Source organism: Oryctolagus cuniculus, chromosome 3, assembly GCF_051225735.1.
Source record: "Oryctolagus cuniculus isolate XC-2025 breed Fujian yellow rabbit chromosome 3, ASM5122573v1, whole genome shotgun sequence".
Lineage (NCBI taxonomy): Eukaryota > Metazoa > Chordata > Mammalia > Lagomorpha > Leporidae > Oryctolagus > Oryctolagus cuniculus.
In genome coordinates this window covers 7,941,511-7,966,438 of record NC_142869.1, presented here as the reverse complement: position 1 = coordinate 7,966,438, position 24,928 = coordinate 7,941,511, and the positions used below count along the sequence as shown (strand labels likewise).

General features: G+C 56.1%; 1 protein-coding gene across 10 annotated transcripts in view; it reads left to right on the top strand.

The window, feature by feature from the left end:
• ARMC9 (armadillo repeat containing 9) overlaps window positions 1-24,928 on the top strand; it is a 128,663-nt gene that overhangs the window by 54,015 nt on the left and 49,720 nt on the right. For all 10 annotated transcript variants that reach the window (XM_051848089.3, XM_089329741.1, XM_070070074.2 and 7 more), the window contains 5 exons: window positions 5,649-5,739; window positions 8,936-9,059; window positions 13,805-13,944; window positions 14,882-14,958; window positions 18,647-18,721. In XM_051848089.3, the coding sequence (XP_051704049.3) occupies window positions 5,649-5,739; window positions 8,936-9,059; window positions 13,805-13,944; window positions 14,882-14,958; window positions 18,647-18,721 (507 nt within the window). The remainder of the gene's footprint in view (window positions 1-5,648; window positions 5,740-8,935; window positions 9,060-13,804; window positions 13,945-14,881; window positions 14,959-18,646; window positions 18,722-24,928) is intronic.

Sequence of the window (24,928 nt, the reverse complement as noted above, 5' to 3'; positions counted from 1 at the left end):
GGCAGGTGCTGCTGGGCCGCCCGGGCCCTGAGAATCGCTGTTCTCTGCAGGGAGACGGCAGCGGGGTCGCAGCGCAGAGCTGCCGCGAGCTGAGTCTGGTGTCGCGTGGCTGCCAGGGGCTGACGGCACTGTGGCCACGTCACCTGTCTAGCATAGCATACACGTCTACGCAGACGCAAGTCCTTCAACCTGAGAAGTAGGGTTCATGCGTTTCAGCCCTAAACCATCGCTCACATAGCTGAGTGTAGAGGACAGTTTCAGGAGTAATAAAGCAAATACTGATTTTCTGTCGCCCGAGTTAAATAGAAATTTAGTATCTCGGAAACTTCTAGATCGTATCCCCTTTCCTTTCGTCAGAAGGTAGCCACAGGGACGGGCATTTAACCTTAGAGTTAAGAGCCCTGTGGCCTCCATCAGAGTGCCCTGGGTTCAGTTCCTGGCTGCAGCTCCTGATTCCAGCTTTCTGCTAATGCAGACTCTGGGGTACAGTGGTAATGGCTCAAGTGACCGCCCCATGGGAGACCTGGATTGCATTCCCGACTCCTGGTTCTAGCCCGAGGCAGCCCCAGCCATTGCAGGCATTTGGGGAGTGAATCAGCAGTTGGGTGCTCTCTCTGCCTCTCAAATCAAGAAAGAAAAAAAAATTACAGTAGAACACATACAACATAAAATGTACCCCCTTAACCATTCTATTTACAGAGAGAAGGAGAGAGAGAGCTTCCATCCACTGGTTCACTCTCCAGGTGGCTTCAGTGGCCAGAGCTGGGCCAGTCCGAGCTTCTTCCAGGTCTTCCAGGTGGCTGCAGAGGCCCAAGGACTTGGGCCATCTTCTGTGCTTTCCCAGACACATTAGTAGGGAGCTGGATCAGAAGTGGAGCAGCTGGGATTTGAACCTGCATCCACATGGGATGTTGGCAGTGCATTGTGACCTGCTACGTCACAGTACCGGGCCCCCTGCTAACCATTTGTAAGTGTACAGTTCAGTGATGCTAAATCCAGTGATAACATGCAGCCGTCACTTCCATCCACCTCCATAAGTAACTCGTCATCTTATAAAACCGAAACTCTGTACCCATCAGGCAGTAACTCCGCATTTCCCCCAGCCAGCCCCTGGCAGTTGGCCTCGACTTCCTGTCTCTGTGATTTGGACCACTCCTAGTACCGCGTGTGAGAGGAATCACACGTGTTTGTCTTTACAGGACTGACTGCCTTCACTGAGCCCGTTGTCTGCAGCGTTCATTCCTGAGTCAGTTTCTTTCCTTTTTGATGCTAACATCCCATTGTGTGGCTGCACCGTGTTTCACTTGTCTCTCTCTGTCTCTCTTTAAGATTTTATTTCTTTGAAAGGAAGAATTAGAAGAGAGAAAGAAAGAGACATACCTTCTATCCACTGGTTCACTCCCCCAAATGTCCACAACAGCCAGGGCTGGGCCAGGCCGAAGCCAGGAGCTTCAGCCAGGTCTCCCACCTGGGGGCAGGGACCCAGGGACTTGAGCCATCTTTTGCTGCCTTTCCCAGGCCATTAGCAGGGAGCTGGATCAGAAGTGGAGCAGGTGGGACTTGAGCCGGCACCCACATGGGATGCTGGCATTGCAGGCAGCTGCTTAACTTGCTATACCACACAGCTGCCCCCCCCCCACTTTTTTTTTTTAATGATTTACTTATTTTTATTTGAAAGGCACAGTTAGAGAGAGAGAGATTTTCCATCCATTGATTTATTCCCCAAATGGCCACAACAGCTGGTCCCGGGCCGGGCTGAAGCCTGGAGCCTGGAACTCCATCTGGGCCTCCCACGTCGGGGGCAGAGTACCAAGCGCTCAGGCCGTCTTCTTCTGCTTTCCCAGGCCATTAGCAGGAGCTGGATTGGCAGTGGAGCAGTCGGGGCTCACTTGAGCCAGCGCTCAGATGGGATGCCAGCGCTGCAGGCAGGGGCCTGACCGCTGTGCCACGGCACTGGCCCTTGCCTGTCTCATCATCCGTGAGTGGACTCGTGGGTCAGCCCCCTGTCGTGAGCAGTGCTGCTGTGATGTGGGTGTGCACGTCCTGACACTTGGGTGAATCCGTTCCTGGCTTTTCCTTACAGTTTCCCTACCCATGTTTGTGTTCACTGAGTCACAGGCACAAACCTCGCCCTGCGGGGAGATGCCGTACCCAGGAGGAGGTGGCTTCATCACGATGGCTGAGCCCTGGTTGGACACAGCTTCCCTGGGCACAGTTCATGCCCCCTCTGGGGACATGGGCAGCCAAGGTCCCGAGAGTCCTGGGAGGCACAGGGCGTCTGGTCATCGGATATGGCTTGTCCGGCGGCGGCATGTATGCCAAGGCCGTGTACGCTCACCGAGGCTACTTCTGGGTCTCTGCGGTTGATCAGACGAGTGCCCCTGTGGGGCTAAAGGACTGTGCACAGCTGATCCACACAGCAGGGTGGGAAATAGGGGCTGGACCCTGGTCAGCGCGTGGCCACGGCTCTCCAAGGGCAGCTGAGAGTCTGGGCTCCTCTCACCCCACAGTTTGTGCTCTGCTTAAAAATATGCTGCGTGAGGCACGACCTTAGTGACATTGACTAAAACTACACACTGTGTCCTAGCAAAGCCACTCCCAGGTAGAAGCCCAATGCAGATGTGTCCATATGGTCCCTAACACATAGGAGAATGTTCATGGCAGCACTACTTACAAGAACCAAAACACTGGGGCGGGCGTTGTGGTGCAGGGAGTCAGCCCACACTCGGAATGCCTGCATCCCGTACAGCAGGGCCTGGTCTGAGTCCTGGCTCCCCTGCTTCTAAACCAGCTTCCTGCTAATACAGCTACGGGGCAGCAGATGATGGCTCAGTACCTGGGTTCCTGCCACCCACATGGAAGACCCAGATGGAGTTGGGCTCCTGGCTTCAGCCTGGCCCAGCCCTGGCTGTTGTAAGCATTTGACAAGTGAACTCACAGATAAAAGATCTCTCTTTTTCTCTGTGTCTCTCCCTCTCTCTCTGTCACTCTCTGCATTTCAAATAAATAATAGCTAAATATTTATTTATTAAGATTTATTTGATTTATTTGAAAGGCAGAGTGAGAGAGAGAGAGAAATCTTCCATCCACTGGTTCATTCCCCACATGGCTTGCAGTGGCCATGGTTGGGCCAGGCTGAAGCCAGGAGCTAGGAGATTTATCCGGGTGCTTTATATGGGTGCAAGGGCCTAAGGACTTGGGCCATCTTCTGCTGCTTTCCTAGGTGCATTAGAAGGGAACTGGATTGGAAGTGGAACAACTGGGACTCAAATGGGCACCCGTATGGGATGCTAGCAGCATTGTAGGTGGCAATTTAACCCATTATGCCACGATGTCAGTCCCCAGTAGCTAAATCTTAAAAAAAAAAAAAAAAAAAAAAAAAAAAAGAACCAATACATTGGTGTTACTCGATTCTGTCAACAGTAGAATGGGTACTGTAGCATATTTGTGAAATGGCTCACACTGAGCCATGAGAAGGAACACACAACATAGACCATGCGTGACTCACAAAGTCTATTGGAAAAGGCAGGAAAAAACACATAATGCATGATTTCATTTAGTTGAAGACTCTGATCTGCGGTGACAATGTTACCCTGGGTCTGGGAGGGGTCCCGGCAGGGTCTCTGGGGCTGTGGTCCTGTTCTGTTTCCTGCCTGGCGACTGGTTGCCCACGCATTCACATCGTGCGAACTCATCGAGCCGCGCGCTCACGATCTGTGCGGTTGTCTGTAGGCGTGTTGTACTTCAATTAAAACTTCGCGTAAAGGAAGGTGGCGTAACGGCCGTGGGCACCTGGGGACGACAGGCTTCAGCCTGTCAGCCCTTGTCAGCTCCGGGCATCCTGCACTGGTGGCCTCCGCCCCGGGCGCCCGGCTGCTGCCCAGAACCCCCTGCCCGACCGTCCGTGGGGTCTGGTCACCTGTCCCGCCCTGGATTCCTGTCTCCGCTGTCTGTTCTCTTATTGGTTTGTTCTCTTTGTTCTCCTCTGGGGGTCTCCTGGTCTCTGGGTTCTGGGTTCTCGTTTGCGTTGATTGCAGAGCGCTCTTACTTCGTGGGCCCAGTGCAGTTCCTTTTCTCTCAGAGGGCTTCGGTGACGCGCTCCTGTTGAGTTTTCGTTTTCCTCTCCCTGCGCCGTCTCATTTCCTTGGAGGTGCCTCTTTCCTGCCATCACTTTGTCCGTTTTCTGCGTCGGAAGCTTACCTGGCTGTCGGGTGGTCCGGGGGAACCCGCCATCGACACGAGGGGGGCTGTGAGCCCATTGGAGTTCCGGGTGTGAGGGCGGGTCTGTCCACACAGACAACCCGAGTGGGATCCGGGGCACGTGGACTGGGAGCCTTGGGTTTCGGGGTCTCTAGTTTTGCTCATTTTGCCCTGATCTTGCCATCTCCCGCCCGGAGGGCAGGGGCCTTGCTGCTGGTGCTCTGGGAGCGCTCGTTGTGCAGTGAGGCCTGCCCCCTCCACGCAGGGCCAGAGCCGGCTCGCCTGTGCCTGGGCCCCAGCACAGAGACCCTCTGCGTCTCACAGGAGCACACAGCCCTTCCTGCGTGGGGAAGTGTGGGCAGCAGGATGCTGGGCCCAGCACAGAGACCCTCTGCGTCTCACAGGAGCGCACAGCCCCTTCCCGGGTGGGGAGGTGTGGGCAGCAGGGTGCTGGGCCCAGCACAGAGACCCTCTGCGTCTCACAGGAGTGCACAGCCCCTTCCTGTGTGGGGAGGTGTGGGCAGCAGGATTCTGGGCCCAGCACAGAGACCCTCTGCGTCTCACAGGAACACACAGCCCCCTCCTGCGTGGGGAGGTGTGGGCAGCAGGATGCTGGGCCCAGCACAGAGACCCTCTGCGTCTCACAGGAGTGCACAGCCCCTTCCTGCGTGGGGAGGTGTGGGCAGCAGGGTGCTGGGCCCAGCACAGAGACCCTCTGCGTCTCACAGGAACACACAGCCCCCTCCTGCGTGGGGAGGTGTGGGCAGCAGGATGCTGGGGCCCAGCACAGAGACCCTCTGCGTCTCACAGGAGTGCACAGCCCCTTCCTGCGTGGGGAGGTGTGGGCAGCAGGATGCTGGGGCCCAGCTGCCACTCCAACAACTCCTGCTCTTTCATCTTTGTGTTCCCAGCTCTCGGGCCTCTCAAAGGAAAAGTGATAGGAACTCGCCGCCGCCTCCATGCCCACTGCCGCCCTGAGACTCGGCTTGCAGTGTGTGGGCCCTCTCAGCCCGCTGGCGTTCCGCACCCTGGCTCCCCGAGGTGCGGCGGTGGCCCGGTCTCCCATGCTTCCCTCTCAGTCCTTGAGTGTGTGTCTTACTGTAGGCTTGCCGGGCTCTGGAGGGGGCAGAGCCAGATGCGCGTGTTGGAGCCGCCCAGAACCTGGACACACAGCCTGGGCAGCACAGCAAACAGCCCTGCTCCCCGTGTGCCGGCCCTGGCTCTCAGGGCTTGGCATTGTTAATCCACTCGGTACAGAGGAGCTGCTTCTCGCCAAGTCTCGTCAGACGTCGACGGGAGATGGAGACTCACAGATGAAACGCTGGGCTTCAGCCTGTTTGTTCCACCCCGCATGAGACCAGAGAAGAGGAGGAGCAGACGGTGTGGGAGGCACCCGCTCCCTCTGCCTGGCCTCACCCCCGGTCTTTCCCGTCCCCCTGTCCCCACAGAGGAGCGTGCTGCAGCTGCTGAACTCCAAGAGCGAGGCAGTACGCCAGTACATGGCCAGGCTCATCAACGCCTTCGCGTCACTCGCCGAAGGTGAGACGTCAGCCTGGAACAGCGTCCAGGTGGTTTCCAAAGTACGACTTTTCCCCCCATAACCTCTCTCCCACCCGCAACCATCCCATCTCCCACTCCCTCTCCCATCCCATTATTCTTTATGATTCATTTTCAATTATGTTTATATACAGAAGATCAGCTTAGTATATACTAAGTAAAGATTTCAACAGACTGCACCCACAAAGACACACAAAGTATAGCATACTGCTTGGGTAGTACTTGTACTGTTAATTCGCATAGTACAACACATTAAGGACAAAGATCCTGCATGGGGAGCAGGTGCACAGTGACTCCGGTTGTTGATTTAACAATTGACACTCTTATTTATGATGTCAGTGATCACCCAAAGCTCTTGTCATGAGCTGCCAAGGCTATGGAAACCTCTTGAGTTCACCAACTCCAATCTTATTTGACAAGGTCATAGTCAAAGTGGAAGTTCTCTCCTCCCTTCAGAGAAAGGTACCTCCTTCTTTGATGGCCTGTTCTTTCCACTGGGATCTCACTCACAGAGATCTTTCATTTAGGTCATTTTTTTTTGCCACAGTTTCATGGCTTTCCATGCTTGTGAAACTCTCATGGGCTTTTTAGCCAGATCTGAATGCCTTAAGGGCTGATTCTGAGGCCAGAGTGCTGTTTAGGACATTTGCCATTCTATGAGTCTGCTGTGTATCCTGCTTCCCATGTAGGATCATTCTTTCCTTTTTAGTTCTATCAATTATTATTTGCAGACAGTGGTCTTATTTATGTAATCCCTTTGACACTTAATCCTATCTTTTTGATTAATTATGAACTTAAACTGATCACTTTAACAACTAAGGTGGCATTGGTACATGCCACCTTGGTGGGATTGAATTGGAATCTCCTGGTATGTTTCTAGCTCTACCGTTTGGGGCAAGTCCAATTGAGCATGTCCCAAATTGTACATCTTCTCCCTCTCTTATTCCCACTCTTATATTTAACAGGGATCACTTTTCAGTTAATTTTAAACGCCTAAGAATAATTGTGTGTTAATTAAAGAGTTCAACCGATGGTATTAAGTAAAACAGACAAAAAAAATACTAAAAGGAATACAATAGTAAATTGTTCCTCGACAGTCAGGACAAGGGCTGATCAAGTCACTGTTTCTCATAATACCAGTTACTTCTACAGGTTTCCTTTTAGGTGCTCAGTTAGTTGTCACCGATCAGGGAGAACATATGATATTTGTCCCTTTGGGACTGGCTTATTTCACTCAGCATGATGTTTTCCAGATTCCTCCATTTTGTTGCAAATGACCAGATTTCATTTTTTTTTTACTGCTGTATAGTATTCTATAGAGTACATATCCCATAATTTCTTTATCCAGTATTTTGTTGATGGGCATTTAGGTTGATTTCATGTCTTAGCTATTGTGAATTGAGCTGCAATAAACATTGAGGTGCAGAGAGCTCTTTTATTTGCCAATTTAATTTCCTCTGGGTAAATTCCAAGGAGTGGGATGGCTGGGTCATGTGGTAGGGCACGGGTTTCCCGTGTATCACGGCGACAGCCACTGGAGGTCTTTCACCACAGCAAGTCTGGGTGGTTTCAGAGGAAGCTGTGTGCGTTTGCTCTGCAGGTGCCCTGGCTTTGTGCTGGTCCTTTTAGATGCCTTCAGGTGTGTGATGGGTAGTGCATTGCGGGGGTTTCCTGGAAAGGCAGAGTCAGGTCAGTGAGCCAGCTAAAGCTGGTTCCGGTGAGTGCTGCTCTGGCTTCCTCTGAACGACTGTACCCACTTAAAGGATTTGGAGAGGCCAGAAATAACCTGCTACCGCAAGGGAATCAAGATGATTTTACAAAACGCCATCATTTTCCCTACGGTCTCAGTTGAGCTCTTCTACAACACAATTCAGAGTTGTTTTCGTGTTGTGAATTTGTGATATTCTAGAAGTTTACTCATTCGTTTGTTTCTCTTTGCAGCCATCTGGCAATGATTTATTACGAGCCACGGTATGGGCCGGGCCATTTGAGTAATAACGCTGTTGAAACTCACATTTGAAATTAGCATCTTTCATATCAACACAGAAGTCCACACCAGGCCAGTGACCGTTCTAGGTTTGCCGCAGGTTCCCCCTTCTCCAGCCCTGGCCATGTCTGGAGGGAACAGGGGGTGTGGCCAGGCCACAGGGCTCCTAAGACACAGATTTCCTCCTTGCTGACCCGACTGTCAGGCCTAGGATTCAGGCACCTAAAGGACGTGCTTCCCCCAAGAACATGGCATTGAATTACTTTCAGCTCACAATGGGAATGGTTTCCAATTCAGCAGCTGGTTGATTGAATAAAACCAACTTTTTAGAACAAATGTGGGTTTTTTTTAGGATGTTATTTTTTTATTTTAGAGTCAGAGTTACTGAGAGAAGGAGAGAGAGACAGAGACAGAGGTCTCCCATCTGTAGGTTCACTCCCCAAATGCCTGCAATGGTTGGAGCTGAGCCGATCCGGAGCCAGGAGCCAGGAGCTTCTTCCAGGTCTCCCACGTGGGTGTAGGGGCCTAAACACTTGGATCATCTGATGCTTTCTCGGGCGCATTAGCAGGGAGCTGGATCAGAAGCGGAGCAGGGGCCAGCACTGTAGCATAGCAGGTAAGGCCGCCACCTGCAGTGCTGGCATCCCACGTGGGCACTGGTTCAGGTCCTGGCTGCTGCACTTCCGATCCAGCTCTCTGCTGTGGCCTGGGAAGGCAATGGAGGATGGCAAGTCCTTGGGCCCCTGGACCCATGTGGGAGAACCTGGAGAAATCTGGCTCCTGGCTTCAGATCAGAGCAGCTCCAGCCGTTGCGGCCAATTGGGGAGTGAACCAGTGGATAGAGGACACCCCCTCTTTCTCTCCCTCCCTCTCTCCCCCTCCCTCCCTCTGCCTCTGCCTCTCCTTCTCTCTGTAACTCTGACTTTCAAATAAATAAATAAATCTTTAAAAAAAAAAAAAAAGAAGAAGAAGAAGTGGAGCAGCCGAGACTCACACCAATGCCCGTGAGATGCCGACGTCACAGGTGGCGGCTTTACCCACTGCTGCGCCAGCCCCAAGAAACGTGTTTTGCTGAGTGTTGCAAAATGTAAATGACCAAGCCCTGCTGTTGCCGGCAGCATTTGCCTAGCAAGTGGAGTTGGGGTGCACCGGGGCCCCTGCACCTCTCACCGTCTCTTCTCTGCTTGTCAGGGCGCCTGTACCTTGCCCAGAACACGAAGGTGCTGTGGTTGCTGGAGGGGAGGCTGAAGGAGGAGGACAAGGACGTCATCGCCCGGGAGAACGTCCTCGGGGCCTTGCAGAAGTTCAGCCTCAGGTGAGGACCACTGTGTGCTGTGACAGCTCGGGAGGCAGGTGGGGCTTCCCCGAACCCCAGGAAAGGATGAGGCTGGAAGCTTCGCTGTGCACCCCGCTCGAGGCTGCAGGGCTGGCGGAAGACTTAAAGGCAGCCTGGTCGCCTGCTGGTGGACGACCTGGGCCAGCCAGGTGTGCTCGCGTCTCCACCTGCACCCCAAGGTTAGACGAGCCTGGCCGAGCCCCAGCCTTGCTGCTGCCCGGTCCCTGGTGCGAGCTGTGCCCCAAATGAGCCGTCACAGGAGGGCGGGCGGGGTGGGCCTGTGGGCGTCCTGGCTGCGGGTCCACACGTCCAGCAGCCCAGGAGCGACCCCGCGTCTTGGCCTGGACCCGGTTACAGCTTGGGACAGCTCCATATCAGGAATCTAAAATCAGACACTTCCTGAACCAGTCCTGGTATCCTTCCAGAACTTTCCTTTTAATTGGCGGCTTCTTAAATTGTTTTGAATGCTATAAAACTCAGCCATTTCAAGTGTATACTTCAGTGCCTTTCAGTAACTGTCCGGAGGCGGGCAGCTGTGGCACAGTGGCATCGTGGCGCCTTTCTGCCACCTCAGAGAGAAACCTCAGCCCCATTTAGTCACTCCTCCTCCGAGCCCCAGCCCCAGGGCCCCCGAGCCCCCTGCTGTCGGTCAGCCGCTGCTGGACACCCACTTGGGTGGACTCCTGTTATGTGTGTGTTTCTGCGTGGCAGCCCTGTGCACCTGCTTCTGACCCTGTGCGCCTGCTCGTGACCCTGTGCGCCTGCTCCTGACCCTGTGCACCTGCTCCTGGCCCTGTGCGCCTGCTCGTGGCCCTGTGCGCCTGCTCCTGGCCCTGTGCGCCTGCTCCTGACCCTGTGCGCCTCCTCCTGACCCTGTGCGCGTACTCCTGGCCCTGTGCGCCTGCTCGTGGCCCTGTGCGCCTGCTCCTGGCCCTGTGCGCCTGCTCGTGGCCCTGTGTACCTGCTCGTGGCCCTGTGCGCCTGCTCGTGACCCTGTGCGCCTGCTCCTGGCCCTGTGCGCCTGCTCGGGACCCTGTGCGCCTGCTCCTGGCCCTGTGCGCCTGCTCCTGGCCCTGTGCGCCTGCTCGTGGCCCTGTGCGCCTGCTCCTGGCCCTGTGCGCCTGCTCCTGACCCTGTGCGCCTGCTCCTGGCCCTGTGCGCGTACTCCTGGCCCTGTGCGCCTGCTCGTGGCCCTGTGCGCCTGCTCCTGACCCTGTGCGCCTGCTCCTGGCCCTGTGCGCCTGCTCGTGGCCCTGTGTGCCTGCTCGTGGCCCTGTGCGCCTGCTCGTGACCCTGTGCGCCTGCTCCTGGCCCTGTGCGCCTGCTCCTGGCCCTGTGCGCCTGCTCGTGACCCCGTGCGCCTGCTCGTGGCCCCGTGCGCCTGCTCCTGGCCCCGTGCGCCTGCTCGTGACCCCGTGCGCCTGCTCGTGACCCCGTGCGCCTGCTCCTGACCCTGTGCGCCTGCTCCTGGCCCTGTGCGCCTGCTCCTGACCCTGTGCGCCTGCTCGTGACCCTGTGCGCCTGCTCCTGACCCTGTGCGCCTGCTCCTGACCCTGTGCGCGTACTCCTGACCCTGTGCGCCTGCTCCTGGCCCTGTGCGCCTGCTCCTGGCCCTGTGCGCGTGCTCCTGGCCCTGTGCGCCTGCTCCTGGCCCTGTGCGCCTGCTCCTGGCCCTGTGCACCTGCTCCTGACCCTGTGCGCCTGCTCCTGGCCCTGTGCGCCTGCTCGTGACCCTGTGCGCCTGCTCCTGACCCTGTGCGCCTCCTCCTGACCCTGTGCGTGTACTCCTGGCCCTGTGCGCCTGCTCGTGGCCCTGTGCGCCTGCTCCTGGCCCTGTGCGCCTGCTCGTGGCCCTGTGCGCCTGCTCCTGGCCCTGTGCGCCTGCTCCTGGCCCTGTGCGCCTGCTCCTGACCCTGTGCGCCTGCTCCTGGCCCTGTGCGCCTGCTCCTGGCCCTGTGCGCCTGCTCGTGACCCTGTGCGCCTGCTCGTGGCCCTGTGCGCCTGCTCCTGACCCTGTGCGCCTGCTCCTGGCCCTGTGCGCCTGCTCGTGACCCTGTGCATCTGCTCGTGGCCCTGTGCGCCTGCTCGTGACCCTGTGCGCCTGCTCCTGGCCCTGTGCGCCTGCTCCTGGCCCTGTGCGCCTGCTCCTGGCCCTGTGCGCCTGCTCGTGACCCCGTGCGCCTGCTCGTGGCCCTGTGCGCCTGCTTGTGACCCTGTGCACCTGCTCGTGACCCTGTGCGCCTGCTCCTGACCCTGTGCGCCTGCTCCTGGCCCTGTGCACCTCCTCCTGTCCCTGTGCACCTGCTCCTGGCCCTGTGCACCTGCTCCTGGCCCTGTGCACCTGCTCCTGACCCTGTGCATCTGCTCGCGGCCCTGTGCACCTGCTCATGGCTGAGCAGCTCTGCATTCTGTGGGTGCACTGTGTTTTATTCATCTGCTCGTCAGCTGGTAGCTGTTTGAGTTGTTCTCACTTTCCATCTGTTACCCATGATGCTGCTGGGAACACTTGTGTGCAAGTCTGTGTGGGCCTTCAGATTGTTCATGGGAAGTGGCATTGAAAGATCCATTTGGCCTAGGGGTGAGGCCACTGGGTCAGAGGCCGGTGTCCCACATCAGAGAGCCTGAGTTTGACCAGGCATCAGCTACCAGACTGCAGCATCCTGCAGTACGGACCCTGGCAGGCAGCAGGTCAGGGCTCACACAGCTGGGCCCCTGCCCAGCCGCGTCGGGGACCTGGATGGCGTTCCCAGCTCCTGGCTTCAGCAAGGCCCAGCCTTGGCTGCTGTAGGCTTCTGGGGCATGAAACGGCAGACAGATTCTCTGCCTCTGTGTGTCCGTGTCTCTCTCTTTGTCTCTCAAGTACATTTTTTAAAAAAGGGTTTATTTTGGTGCAAAAATATTTTGAGATCCATGCAGTTTCTTCACAATATGCATTTTCCATGAACTTGACGTCCTTTGCCTTCACCTGGGTTTTAGCTGTCGTCCCTCAGAGAGAGCCACCTCACTTTCTCTGCCTTTATTAAGACTCCTGGGGCAGGCATGGTGGCTCCGCTGGTTAAGCCGCCTGTCAGGGTGCTGGGTCAAGTCCTGGCTACTCCACACTTCCGATCCCGCTTCTTGCCAAGGCTCCTGGGGGGCAGCTCCAGGGTCGTTACCTCCTCAGACCCTGTGCGCATTTCATTCTTGCTTGTCTGCAGGGGTGGGGAAGGTTTTTTGCAGTCAAGGGCCATGTGGCCATGAGCCATGCAAAACTATCAGCTTAGAAGTGAGCCTGCCATAGATTAATTGAATTTCGAGCCCTGCCTGCAGCTGCCTTGGCAGGGCCAGGCCAGATGACGTCACACCGCTGCTGTGCAGTGATAAGTGGTTGCTGACCACACTGGGGAGGCTAACTGCAGTGAAGCAGCAGGTGTGAGACGCAGGGAGGAAATAGTTATTCTGGGTAAGGCAGACATCGTTCTCCCCCAGGGAGCAGCCGAGCCCTGGAGAGCGTGGGGAGTGCGCGCTCCGTGGCCAAGAGCAGCCCCACGGCTCCTTGTTCGCCACACTCCCGCAGGCGGCCGTGCTGTGCTAACCTGTCACCAGTGCTGGCCCCCTCCCAGTGCTTGGGTTTGCAGGCAATGCAGTGGCTTCTCCTGGCGTGACCTTGCTCAGTGTCGTCCATTCCGAGGGCTGACGTGATGCCGGTGACCGTGGTGGGCTGGGTCGCGCGTCCTGAGACTCTGCAGCTGGCCTCTGTGTGTTGCCCAGCACAATGAGCTTCCTGGCCCCTGCTGTGCAGATCTGAAGCAGAGCACGCCGCACTGGGGTTTTACTGTCTCTCTTTCTTTTCTTTTGTTTGTTTTATTTGAAAGGCAGAGCCACAAAGCGGGGGGGGGGGGGGGGGGGGGAGGCAGGGGAGAGAGAGAGAGAGAAAGAGAGGTGTCTTCCATCTGCTGGTTCACTGCCCAAATGGCCGCAACCGCCGGAGCTGGCCTGATCCAAAACCCGGAGCCAGGAGCTTCTTCCGGGTCTTCCACGTGGGTGCAGAGGCCCAAGGATTTGGGCCATCTTCTACCTCTTTCCCAGGCCATAGCAGAGAGCTGGATCAGAAATGGAGCAGCCAGGACTCGAACTGGCACCCGTATGGGATGCCGGCACTGCAGATGGTGGCATTCCCTGCTACGCCACAGCGCCGGCCCCTAAGATTTATTTCTTTATTTGAAAAGTAGAGTTACAGAGAGGGAGGGAGAGAGGTCTTCCATCTGCTGGTTCACTTCCCAGATGGCCACAACGGCAGTGGCTGGGCCAGGCCAAAGCCAGGAGTCTGAAAGTCCCCCTGGTCTCCCATGTGGGTGCAGGGCCCAAGCAAGCACCTGGGCCATTTCTGCTGCTTTGCCAGGCCGTAGCAGAGAGCTGGATCGGGAGTGGAGCAGTCGGGACTAAGCCGGCACTCACATGGGTGCCGTGTCACTGGCAGTGACCTTAGCTGCCACCCCCAATTCTGCTAGTTTTGTGTACAGAAAAGGAAACTTTCAGAGTAGGAGGCCTCCTTCTGGTTTCTCTTTAACCCCTTGGTAGCGCCCTGAAGCATAGGGCTTGCTGTTTCCGTAGCGTGGTTTAACCGTGAAAAGCTTCTCCGGCCGAGGCATCTGTGCAGCCTGAGTCTCTGGTCGGCGCGGCCTGACTGCGCTCTGAGTGGGGCAGGGCCCCTGGTGTTCACATCGCCCTCTCTGTCACACCAGGCGTCCGCTGCAGACAGCCATGATTCGGGACGGCCTCATCTTCTGGCTGATCGACACCCTGAAGGAGCCCGACTGCCTGTCCGACTACACGCTCGAGTACTCCGTGGCTTTGCTGATGAACCTCTGCCTGCGCAGCGCAGGTCTCAGGGCCCCGCCCCTCCCTCACTGCTGGCTCTGGGTGGAGGGGACGCATCCTGACCCCGGAGCCTCGATGCCCAGCGAGTCTCGCTGCCCTGGCCCCCGGAGGACAGGCGGACGCCGCGGTACCAGCGTGGCAATGGAAAGAAGGGGTGTTTGTACCCGTGGCGCCCACCGTAAGGGGACGTTCCACTTGTCTGCATTCTCCCTCGTCACCATTGCGTTATTCAAAGTTAGGAAGTCAAGGGTTGCGATCCCTCCCCTAAGACCGAGGGGCGTGCGCCCCTGGGTCCCCGGGGTTGTGTTGGTGGCGGAGCAGTGAGGGTAGAGCCTGCGGCACCGCAAGTCACTCGCAAGGTTGATCGGTAAAGGTATCACACGCCCCACCGACACCATCCGCGACCCGGACTGGAAGAAGCTTCTTCGGAAGCAGTGCCACACGCAGCGTGAGCGGTGTCGGGAGGATGCCGGATCTGGCTCCAGCGCAGGGCTCCGTGCTCTTCACCCATGCGCTGCTGAGAGCTTCCGGCTCAGAGGTCAGCGTGCGCAGGCAGGCCTGGCTGCCCATCCCCGGCCAGGCTGCGGTCAGCTTCCTCGCTGCCACCGGTGTCGTTGCAGTGGTGGTGACGCCGGGGTTTGGAACCCCTGCGAGGCCCGTGCACACTGGGGGGGGCGGCCCGCGCACTGGGGAGGTGGCGCCTGGCCCTGGAGCACGCCACCCCGCCTGTGCCATCCCTGCGGCGACGGCCACCACTTCCCCGTCAGCTTTTGAGGTGGGTCTTGACAGTCTGCTTCCAAGAGGAGGGAGCCGAGGCAGAGTGGTTAAGTGTCTCGCCCAAGGTCGCACAGTGATAGGCAAAGGAGCCGAGTCTGCCTGACCTAAAACCGCTCCCGAGTTCGGCGCGTCACGTTTTGTCTCGTTTCGTCTTGTGTCTGTAGGGAAGAACATGTGTGCCAAGGTGGCGGGCGTCGTGCTGAAAGTTCTTTCAGATCTGCTTGGCCACGAGAACCACGAGGTACTCAGTGCTGCTCACCTGGGCTTGGGAGGTGCTGGGGAGGGGGGCCTGGGCGCAGGTGACTGCCCGGGCACGGGGCTGGCCGGGGATGTCGCCGCATTTGGAAAACAACCCTGCCTGCAGTTTCTTATAAGTGTTTTGTTTTTGAATCTTTCATTATTTTTAAAATTATGGAGCTCAAAAGCAAGGAGTTGTTCCTTTACTCATCATTAAAAAAAAAAAAAACACCTTAAATGTAAATTTTTTTTTAATTTGAGGGGCAGAGACAGATGGGCAGAGAGAGATCCCCCGTCCCCTGATTCACTCCCCAAGTGCCTGCAACAGATGGCTCTGCACAGGTCTGAAGCCAGCAGCTTGGAATGCAGTCCACGTCTCCCGTGTGGGTGTCAGGAACCTGATTACTGCGCCTCACCACTGCCTCCCAGTCTGCGTTACCAGGAAGCCGGAGTCGGGAGGCGGAACTGGGAACTGAACCCAGTGCTCTGACTGGGACACAGGCATCCCAGCCGGTGTCTCGGCTGCCAGCCCTTCACCGCGCGGCTGCTGGCACCCTGTCCCCCTTGTGTGGCTGGGTCCCCATCGGGCCTCCCTTTCTCCTGGGCCTCTAGTCTTGCTCCTTCCTGCCAATACCAACACCCAATCCTGGTGTGGAATTAGAAGATAAGATTCTCTGATACAAAGAAAAGTTGAAAGCCATGGTTTTTCTAATGAAAAGTTCATTGAAAGTGTACATCGTGAAAAAAACTATGCATACAATTCAACTTTTTTTTTGAAGGTTTATTTATTTGAAAGGCAGAGTTACAGAGAAGCAGAGGCGGATAGAGAGAGAGAGGTCCAGATGGCCACAACAGCTGGAGCTGGGCAGATCCAAAGCCGGAAGCCAGGAGCTTCCAGGTCTCCCACGCGGGTGCAGGGGCCCAAGCACTTGGGCCATCTTCTGTGGTTTCCCAGGTGCACCAGCAGGGAGCTGAATCGGAAGTGGAGCAGCTGGAACTCAAACCGGCGACCACATGGGATGCCAGGCCCGCAGGTGGCAGCTTCACCCGCTACACCCTAGCGCCAGCCCCTTGAGATTTTTTTAAAGTAAACATCCTTTCATTCTACTCGCCCATGAACCTTTTGAATCCCCTTGGTACGTCCGTGGATGTGTTTGCAGCCTTCAGATCTCAGGGTACCGTGTCCTGTGTGCTTGATTGGCAGAAATGGCAACTCCCCTGTGTGACTTTCCCCTGTGCAAGGGCCTCCCAGGTGGCCTTCTAGTTCATTCATTGCACCCCTGCCGTGTCACCTGTCCAGACCTTCAAGGTGGACACTTGGGTTGCCTTGGGCTCTGCTGCCATACTGGCCCCCAGTGGACAGCAGTGCCCATGCCGCTCGGGAGCCTGTGCCGGTAGACACTGAGCGCTGCCGGCCCCCGCCTAACTCGGGCTCGGGTCACTGTCAGTTTGGCAGATGGTAAAAGTGATGGTGAAGTGTGGCACTGGGGCAAAGTGGTGGGCGGGGAGCACGCAGTCCCCTGAGAAGGGGCCTCTCACTCACCCAGCCCCTGCCGTGGACCCTGTCCTGGCTGCTGGGTTCCCTGTGTAAGTAAGCTCCTTCCTCAGAGGTCGCCTGATGGAGGTGACACCGTGGAGGAGGCGTTGACGCAGTGGCTGCCACCATTCGGATGCCCACAGAGTGCCTAGGTTCGAGTCCCCACTCCTCTCCTGATTCTAGCTTCCTGATGCTGTACACCCAGGCAGGCAGAGGGATAGTTCAAGTGTTTGGGCCCCTGCCCCCATGTGGGATACTTGGATTTAAGTTCCTGGCAGGTGAGGCCAGCACTGTGGTACAGTGGGTTAAGCCGCCGCCTGCGACTCCAGCATCCCACATGGATGCAGTTCAATCCCCAGCTGCTCCACTTCCGATCCAGCTCCCTGCTGTGGCTGGGAAAGCAGTGGAGGATGCCCACGTGCTTGGACCCCTCATCCACGTGGGAGACCTGGAAGAAGCTCCTGGCTTCTGTTGCAGCCCTTTGGGGTATGAACCAGCAAATGGAAGATCTCTCTCTCTCTTCTTTTTCTCTGCCTTGTTCTCTGTAACTCTGCCTTTCAAATAAATAAATCTTTTTTTTTAAGATTTTATTTATTTATTTGAGAGAGAGTTACAGACAGTGAGAGGGATAGAGAGAAAGGAACTTTAAAGGTTTCTTTTAAGAAGATTTATTTATTGAGGCCGGTGCTGTGGTGCAGTAGGTTAGTCCTTGGCCTGCTGCGCCGGCATCCCGTATGGGCACAGGTTTGTGTCCCGGATGCTCCTCTTCCAGTCCAGTTCTCTATTGTGGCCTGGGAGAGGAGTAGAAGATGGCCCAGGCACTTGGGCCCCTGCAGCCATGTAGGAAACCTGAAGAAGCTCCTGGCTTCGGATCGGCCCAGCTGCAGCCTTTGAAGCCACTTGAGGAGTGAGCCAGCGCATGGGAAATCTCTCTCTCTCTCTCTCTCTCTCTCTCTCTCTCTCTCTCTCTCTCTCTCTCCACTCCCCACCTTTCAAATAAATTAACAAATTTTTAAAAATAAATAAAAAGCCACTGACTCTGGGACAGTAGTGGGAGGAAGTACAGGAAGCAGATGTGAGAGTCCTATCTGGAGGCGCCCAGAGAAGCTTCCGGGAGACACCTCGGGGCTGTGGGAAGAGTGAGTCCAGCGAGGCGGACAGCAGGCACCTGGGCCAAGGCGTGAGACAGCCTTGTGGGGGCGGGTCCCTTGAGTGTGGTTTGGGCTTCATGGAGGGGTCCTGGGTGCTGTACAAGGAGCTAGGACTGTGCAGCTGGGCCCTGTGGGAGGTGTCTGAGATGGGGAGGAGGAGGCTCTGGCCGTAGTAGTAGAATTTTGGTGGTGATGGCTGAGTGAAAGGGCGAATGTCAAGTGTGGAGAGACCAACTTGGAGATTTGCCATGGTCTGGGTTGTGGACGCTGGCGTCTGAGCAAGGAACAGTGGCAGTGGATATGGAGAAGAAGGGTGGCTGCCTCTGGGACAGGCTGCGCGGGACACCTGCATCCCATGTCCAGTGCCTGGGTTCAGGTCCCAGTGCCAATCCCGGCTTCCTGCTGATGCACACCCTGGGGGGCAGCAGTGGTGGCTCTGCTACTCGGCTCCCTGCCACCAATATGGGAAACCCGGAAGGAGTCTGGGCTCCTGTCTTCAGCCTGGCTCAACCTTGACCATTGTGGGCCGTCGGGGAGTGAACCAGCAGACGGAAGATCTCCCTTTTGTCTGTCTGCCTGTCTCTGCATCTCTGCCTTTCAAATTAAAAAAAAAAAAAAAAAAAAGTAAATAAAGAGTTTGTATTTTAAAAAACGAAGAGTTCCTTTCAGACAGCTTGCGGAGTAACAGCAACAGCAGTGACGTGGGAGTTCCGGCCTGTGTGACTGAGGTGGGCGGGGTGTGCAGAGTTGATTGACAGGGAAACGAGCCCAGTGAAGTGCAGCGGGAGGAAGCCCAGGGAGGGCTGGCGAGTCCGGCGTTGGGCCCTCGGCTGTGGCTGTCGCTGGGACCTGCCAGTGGGGACGCCCATCATTGGGAAACCTGCGTCTTGGAGGCGAGCAGAGTTCTGCTGCCCACTCACTGGCCAGATTGGCGGAAGCCTGGTGTCGCAGTGGACCTGGGGGCTCCTGCAGCCGTGCTGATGGTGTTTCCTCTCCCCTCGCAGATCCAGCCCTACGTGAACGGCGCTCTCTACAGCATCCTCTCTGTCCCCTCCATCCGTGAGGAGGCGCGAGCCATGGTAAGCGTGTGCTTGAGAAATGGGGCGCGACCAGAGCTGTTAGGGCGGGGGCTGCCGTGGCTGGGCCCTGTGGAAGCATCCGGAGAGTTGACGAATGCCCTGGAATTACACCCGAGGTACGTGTGTGGTTCCTGGAGGGAGTGCCCGGCCCTTCCGTCAGATTCCTAGGGATCCCTAACTCCTGAACGAGCAGGAACCCCAGGGTTTATTTTTGCAAAGCTGGGGACACTCTGGTGGCCGCCAGCGGAACAGCAGAGCTGATGAGGGTTTCAAAGCTGCCGAGCGTTGGACTGGGTCCGGGAGGAGTTTGATTTAGCGTGTTTGCTTTGGTACTCACACTTGGAGAAATAAAGTAAAACTCGGGTGCTTCGTGGCTTACTTTAGCGGGACAGGTGTTTCTAGATGTAACCCAGAGACTACCGCCGTTTTATTCTTTATCCGCTCACCACGTGGAACCAGGTTCACAGAGTGAGGATTAGATGCCGCGCTGAAAGGATTGAGTGACTGCCACAGGCAAAGCACAGGCGAAACTACCACTGAGATGAGACTGGCAAAACATTTTTGTGATTGATTTTGGTAACTTCTAAGAATTGCTAAATCTTCTGGTTGCGCAGCAGGTTGAGCTCCCGTTCCGTATCAGAGTGCCTGGTTGGAGTCCTGGCTGCCCCTCTTCTGAGCCAGCTCCCTGCTGATGTACCTGGGAGGCATCAGAGGATGGCTCAAGTCCTTGGGCCCCTGCCCTCGTGTGGGGGCCTGGAATGAGTTCCTGGCTCCTGACTTTGACCTGGCTCAGCGCTGGCTGTTGCGTGCATTTGGGGAGTGAACCAGAGGATGGAAGCTCGGTTTCTCTCTCTCCCTCTTTCATTCTGCCTTTCAAATAAATAAATAAGTCTTTTTAAAATAAATACAGTTATGTCAGAGATAAAGACTTATTTAAAATCCATTCCATGTGATCACACTAAACAATGGAACTTAACTACTTGCTACTTTTTTGAAGATTTGTTTTTTTAATATTTAAAAAATTTATTTATTTGAGAGGTAGAGTTACAGACAGAGGGAGAGACAGAGAGATCTTCCTTCTGTTAGTTCACTCCCCAGATGGCTACAACAGCCGGAGCTGTGCCAATCTGAAGCCAGGAGCCAGGAGCCAGGTGCTTCTTCCCGGTCTCCCACGTGGGTGCAGGGGCCCAAGCACTTGGGTCATCTTCTACTGCTTTCCAGGCCACAGCAGAGAGCTGGATTGAAAGAGGAGCAGCCAGGACTAGAACCGGTGCCCATTTGGGATGCCGGTGCCACAGGTGGAGGATTAACCTACTACGCCATGGCACCGGCCCCTAATTATTTGAGAGGCAGAGACTGACAGAGAGATCGTCCATCCGCTGGTTCACTCCCCAAGTGGCTGCAACAGCTGGAGCTGTGCTGATCTGAAGCCAGGAGCCTGGAGCTTCTTCCAGGTCTCCCATGCAGATGCAGGGGCCCAAGGACTTGGGCTGTCTTCTGCTTTCCCAAGGCATAGCAGAGAGCTGGATCGGAAGTGAAGAAGCCGGGACTTGAACCGGCGCCTGTATGGAATGCCGGCACTGCAGACTAGGGATTTAACTCGCTGCAGCACAGCGCCGGCTCCCTGCTAGTTTTGAATCAGAAGTCTGCCCGTTCCGTACGGAGCAGGAGAAAATAAACGAGATTCCATTCTGCACTGTGGTCATTAGGTGAAGGAGGCAGCGTGGAGGCAGAGGCTGGGCGAGTGGGAGGGACAGCGGCCAGGCGAGGAAAGTCACACACAGGTGCAGGCCCCTTCCTTCCACCTTTCTCCTTCCTGGCCCAGGCAGCAGGAAGGAAGGGGGCTGCATGGCCGTAGCAGGAGGTCTGAGAAGTCGCAAAAGAGGAGAGAGAGAGAATGGCGCAGAAAAAAGGCTGACCACGTGATGAAGTCGGGTGAAAACCAAGCCTAGCAGTGAAGTAGCCAGGAAGCCCTCAGAGGTTTGGAAATCAAACAGCACCTACCTGTTCTGCATCACAGATCGCCCCGACACGGCGGTGGCTTACAAAGTTTTTAGGTGATTTCTTAGTTTCTGTGGGCAGGCGCGCACGAGCAGATAGCTGGGCGGCCCGACTCAGTGTCTCAGGCTGTGCGGGAGGTCGGTCAGGGCAGCAGCTAGCCGCGGACCAGGCCTGGAGGATCCGTGTCCGAGCTCACTCACGTGCCTGGAGCCCGAGGCCCCAGCTCGTGGCCGTTGGCTGGGCACCGCCTCTCCTCGCTGTGCGGCTCTGCATAGGGCGGCTCCCTGAGCGAGGGTCCCGGAGGGAGCCAGGTGGGAGCGGCAGTGTCCTGGAGGTCCTGCTCGCGGAAGTGGCACCGTCACTGCCGGGCTGTTGGTGGCACTGACCAGCACCGTGGGGAAAGGGCCAGCCAGGAACAGGAGGCCAGGGGGCGGGGTCCTGGGGCCACACCTCTCTAAGTAACCTTTGGGTCTAAGAAAGACTCATTTCAAAAACAAAACAAAGAAAAACTGGAGGCCTCCCTGAGGCATTTTAACAGGGATCGAAACCCCACGCTGGGGGCCAGCGCCTGCAGCAGTGGCATCCCGTGTAGGCATCTGTTTTGAGTCCCAGCTGCTCCTCTTCCAGTCCAGCTCCCTGCTCATGCACCTGGGAAGGCAGTGGAAGACGGGCCCAGTGCTTGGGCCCCTGCAGCCACGTGGGAGACCCACATGAAGCTCCTGACTCCTGGCTTCAGCCTGGCCCAGCCCTGGCCATTGGGGCCCTCTAGGGAATGACCGGTGGCTGGAACATCTCTCCCTCTGTCTGACTCTACCTTTCAGAGAAATAAAAATTAAATATACATGTTCAGAAAATCCTAAGCTGACCCCTAGCCGCCTCAGCCTGAGTGGGGAAAACTTTGAGACACAGCCCTAGGCAGCTGCCTGTTTAACTACGTTCGTAAGAGGGGTTCCACCAGCGCATGGAAGACCTCTCTGCCTCTCCTTCTCTCTGTGTGTCTGACTTTCAAATAAATAAATAAATCTTTAAAAAAAAAAAAAAGATAAGTGGTATACTGTATACCATTAAAAGAAAAAGTGGTTCCAAAGGGATGATTGTGGCCGCAGAGAGACTGGTCTAACCCCAAGGCTTCCCTCACCCCACTGCCGTCCTCAGGGAGGTTTTAAGGCTCATAAAGCCTTTGGGTCTCACGTCGGGGCATCTGCTTGGCACAGTCCGGGTTGTGTGCTGTTGCTTAGCAACAGACAAGGGCCGGGATGCTGACTGATAAACAAGGCAACCTGGACAGCATCAGCCGCAGCCGCAGCTCCCTAACGTCTGCGCAGGCAGCAGGCCAGGGCTCACGTCCTCGGGCCCTGCGGCGTTGGTACCGTGGGCTGCAGTTGGGCCAGCTATTTGAAGAACAAAACCAGAAAACGTCCATCTTGGACCGACCGGCTCTCCTGCATTTGGTGATGCAGGGAAGAAGGGCCCTGGTGTGACGGCCCTCGTCTCAGCTGTTCTACCCGCGGGAACGCTGGCAGCGCCATGCGTGTCCAGCTGGAGAGGGCTTGCTGATCGAATTGTGTTCTTCTGCCCAGAGCATTGAAAGCCATTGAGGATGCTAATTAGGAAAGGCAGCATGAGGCAGTGTGGAAAATGTCGCTGTATAATGAGGGGTAAAAGCAGAGTTGTCGTCGTGAGGGTTCTGTTTCTGCAAGTGTGTCCAACATTCGCGTGCTTATGGGAAATGACAGAATATACATAAAAATTGTATTGCCAAATGCTGATACCCTGCTCTTGAGGTAGGAGAGAAATGAGGTCCCTGGAGCCCGTTTGACCTTTAGGAGACCGCTGAGGTCGGGCTGGGAAGCGATGAGATAAACAGGGCTGCCCTGCCCGCTGCCCGAGCCTCCGCACCTGGGCCTGGCGGCGTTGGCGGCCTGAGCTCTGCAGTGACGTCCAGGGCTGGGGCGGCCCAGGCCCTCCGCTGAGCATCAAGGCAGCTGCAGCCCCTGAGAGCGCAGGGGCCAAGGCCTGCGGGGGGCTGTCCTCGGGGCCCGGGGCTCCCCTGCACCCTCTCTAGAGGGCTGGGTGAATCTTGTGTGTCAACTCGAGCCCCTTCCCAAGAGAGCTCCTTGTGTAAATGCAAATATTCCAAAATCTGAAAAAAAAAAAAAAAATCCAAGCCACTTCTGGCCATAGGCATTTTGTTTCAGTGGTTTTCTTCCTTCTAATTGTACACAGGCAAACTGCACACACGGAGTACTGAGTGATGCGTTGGTACACGTGCACATTGTGTAACGTGCAGTCGGGGTCAGACGTTTCTCTTCAGACGTTTAGCGTTTCTTCACGGTGACTCTCCGAGTTGGTGTTTTGCTTATGGAGAAACGCCCAGCACGTTGAATCATCTGCCATCACCCTGCTGTGCAGAACCCAGAACCTCACTCCTATCTCACTGTCACCTAGCAGCCGTTAGCCAACCTTTCGGCTTTTTTTTTTAATAATTTTATTTATCAATTTTTTTTTTTTTGACAGGCAGAGTGGACAGTGAGAGAGAGAGAGAGAGAGAGAAAGGTCTTCCTTTGCCGTTGGTTCACCCTCCAATGGCTGCCGTGGCTGGCGTGCTGCGGCCGGCACACCACGCTGATCTGATGGCAGGAGCCAGGTGCTTCTCCTGGTCTCCCATGGGGTGCAGGGCCCAAGTACTCGGGCCATCCTCCACTGCACTCCCTGGCCACAGCAGAGAGCTGGCCTGGAAGAGGGGCAACTGGGACAGAATCCGGCGCCCCGACCGGGACTAGAACCCGGTGTGCCAGCGCCACAAGGCGGAGGATTCGCCTAGTGAGCTGCGGCGCCGGCTTTTTTTTTTTTTTAAGAATTATTTTATTTATTTGAAAGAGTCACAGAGAGAGGTAGAGGCAGAGAGAGTGATCTTCCATTCCGCTGGTTCACTCCCCAGATGACCACAACAGCCAGAGCTGAGCTGATCCAAAACTAGGAGCCAGGAGCTTCCTCCAGGTCTCCCTTGCGGTGCAGGGGCCCAAGGACTTGGGCCATCTTTCACTGCTTTCCCAGGCCACAGCAGAGAGCTGGATCGGAAGAGAAGCAGCCAGAACTCGAACCAGCGCCCATATGGGATGCGGGCGCTGCAGGCTGGGGCCTTAACCCTCTGCGCCACAGCACCGCCCCCGTTCGGTTTGTACTTTCTAGGAATCAGCTCTCCTTGGGGCTGCACTTCTGGGAGAGATTGTGTGGTCCTTGTCTTTCTGTGCTTCGTGCTCGGCCTAGTTCACGTCGCATCCACGTCGCTGCAGGTGACATGATGTCGTCTTTTTGCATGGCCAGGTGGCACTGCGCTGTGTGTACCCCTTTTAAAGAACCCTCTCATCACCGGATGGACACTGATTGCTTCCGCCCCCTGGCTCTGGGACCAGTGCTACACTACACATGGCGTGCAGGTGTCTCTTGGACAGGCTGATGTCCCCTCCCTCGGGCGTATACCGAGGAGTGGGCCTGCCGGGCCGTGTGGGAGATGGGTTTTTTGAGGAACCTGCATGCCGTTTTCCGCAGTGGCTGTGCGGGCTCACGTGCCCACCAGTACACATCCTTGCTGATCCTTCTTCTCCTGTCTCTCTGACAGCGGTTGCTCATGCTGGTCATGGTCATGTGACGTCTCACTGCGGTTTTCTGATTTGCATTCCCCTTACGATGAGTGATGCTGAGCGTTTTTTCCACGTCTCTGTTGGCTGTTTGTACATCTTTATTGGAGAAATGGCTGGCTCTGCTGCCCAGTTTTAATGTTTGGGTTTTTTGCTTTTGAGTTTGAGTTCCTTGTATTTTCTGGGTATTAGCCCCTTGTGAGATGTATGGCTTGTAAATTTCTTCTCCCGTTCTGTAGGTTGTCTCTTCGTTGTTTGCTTTGTTCTTCAGAAGCTCTTAATTGCTTTTGAATATTTATTTATTTGAAAGTCATAGTTACAGATCAAGAAAGAGAGAGACTGGAAGACACAGTACATTTCCATCTGCTGGTTCACTCCCCAGATGCCCACAGTGGCCAGGACTGGGCGAGGCCGAAGCCAAGAGCCAGGAGCTTCATCCGGGTCTCCCACACCAGTGGCAGGGGCCCAAGCGCTTGGGCCATCTCTGCTGCTTTCCCAGGCCATTAGCAGGGAGCTGGGTTGGAAGAGGGGCAGCTGGGACAGGAAGCAGTGCCTGTGTGGGGCT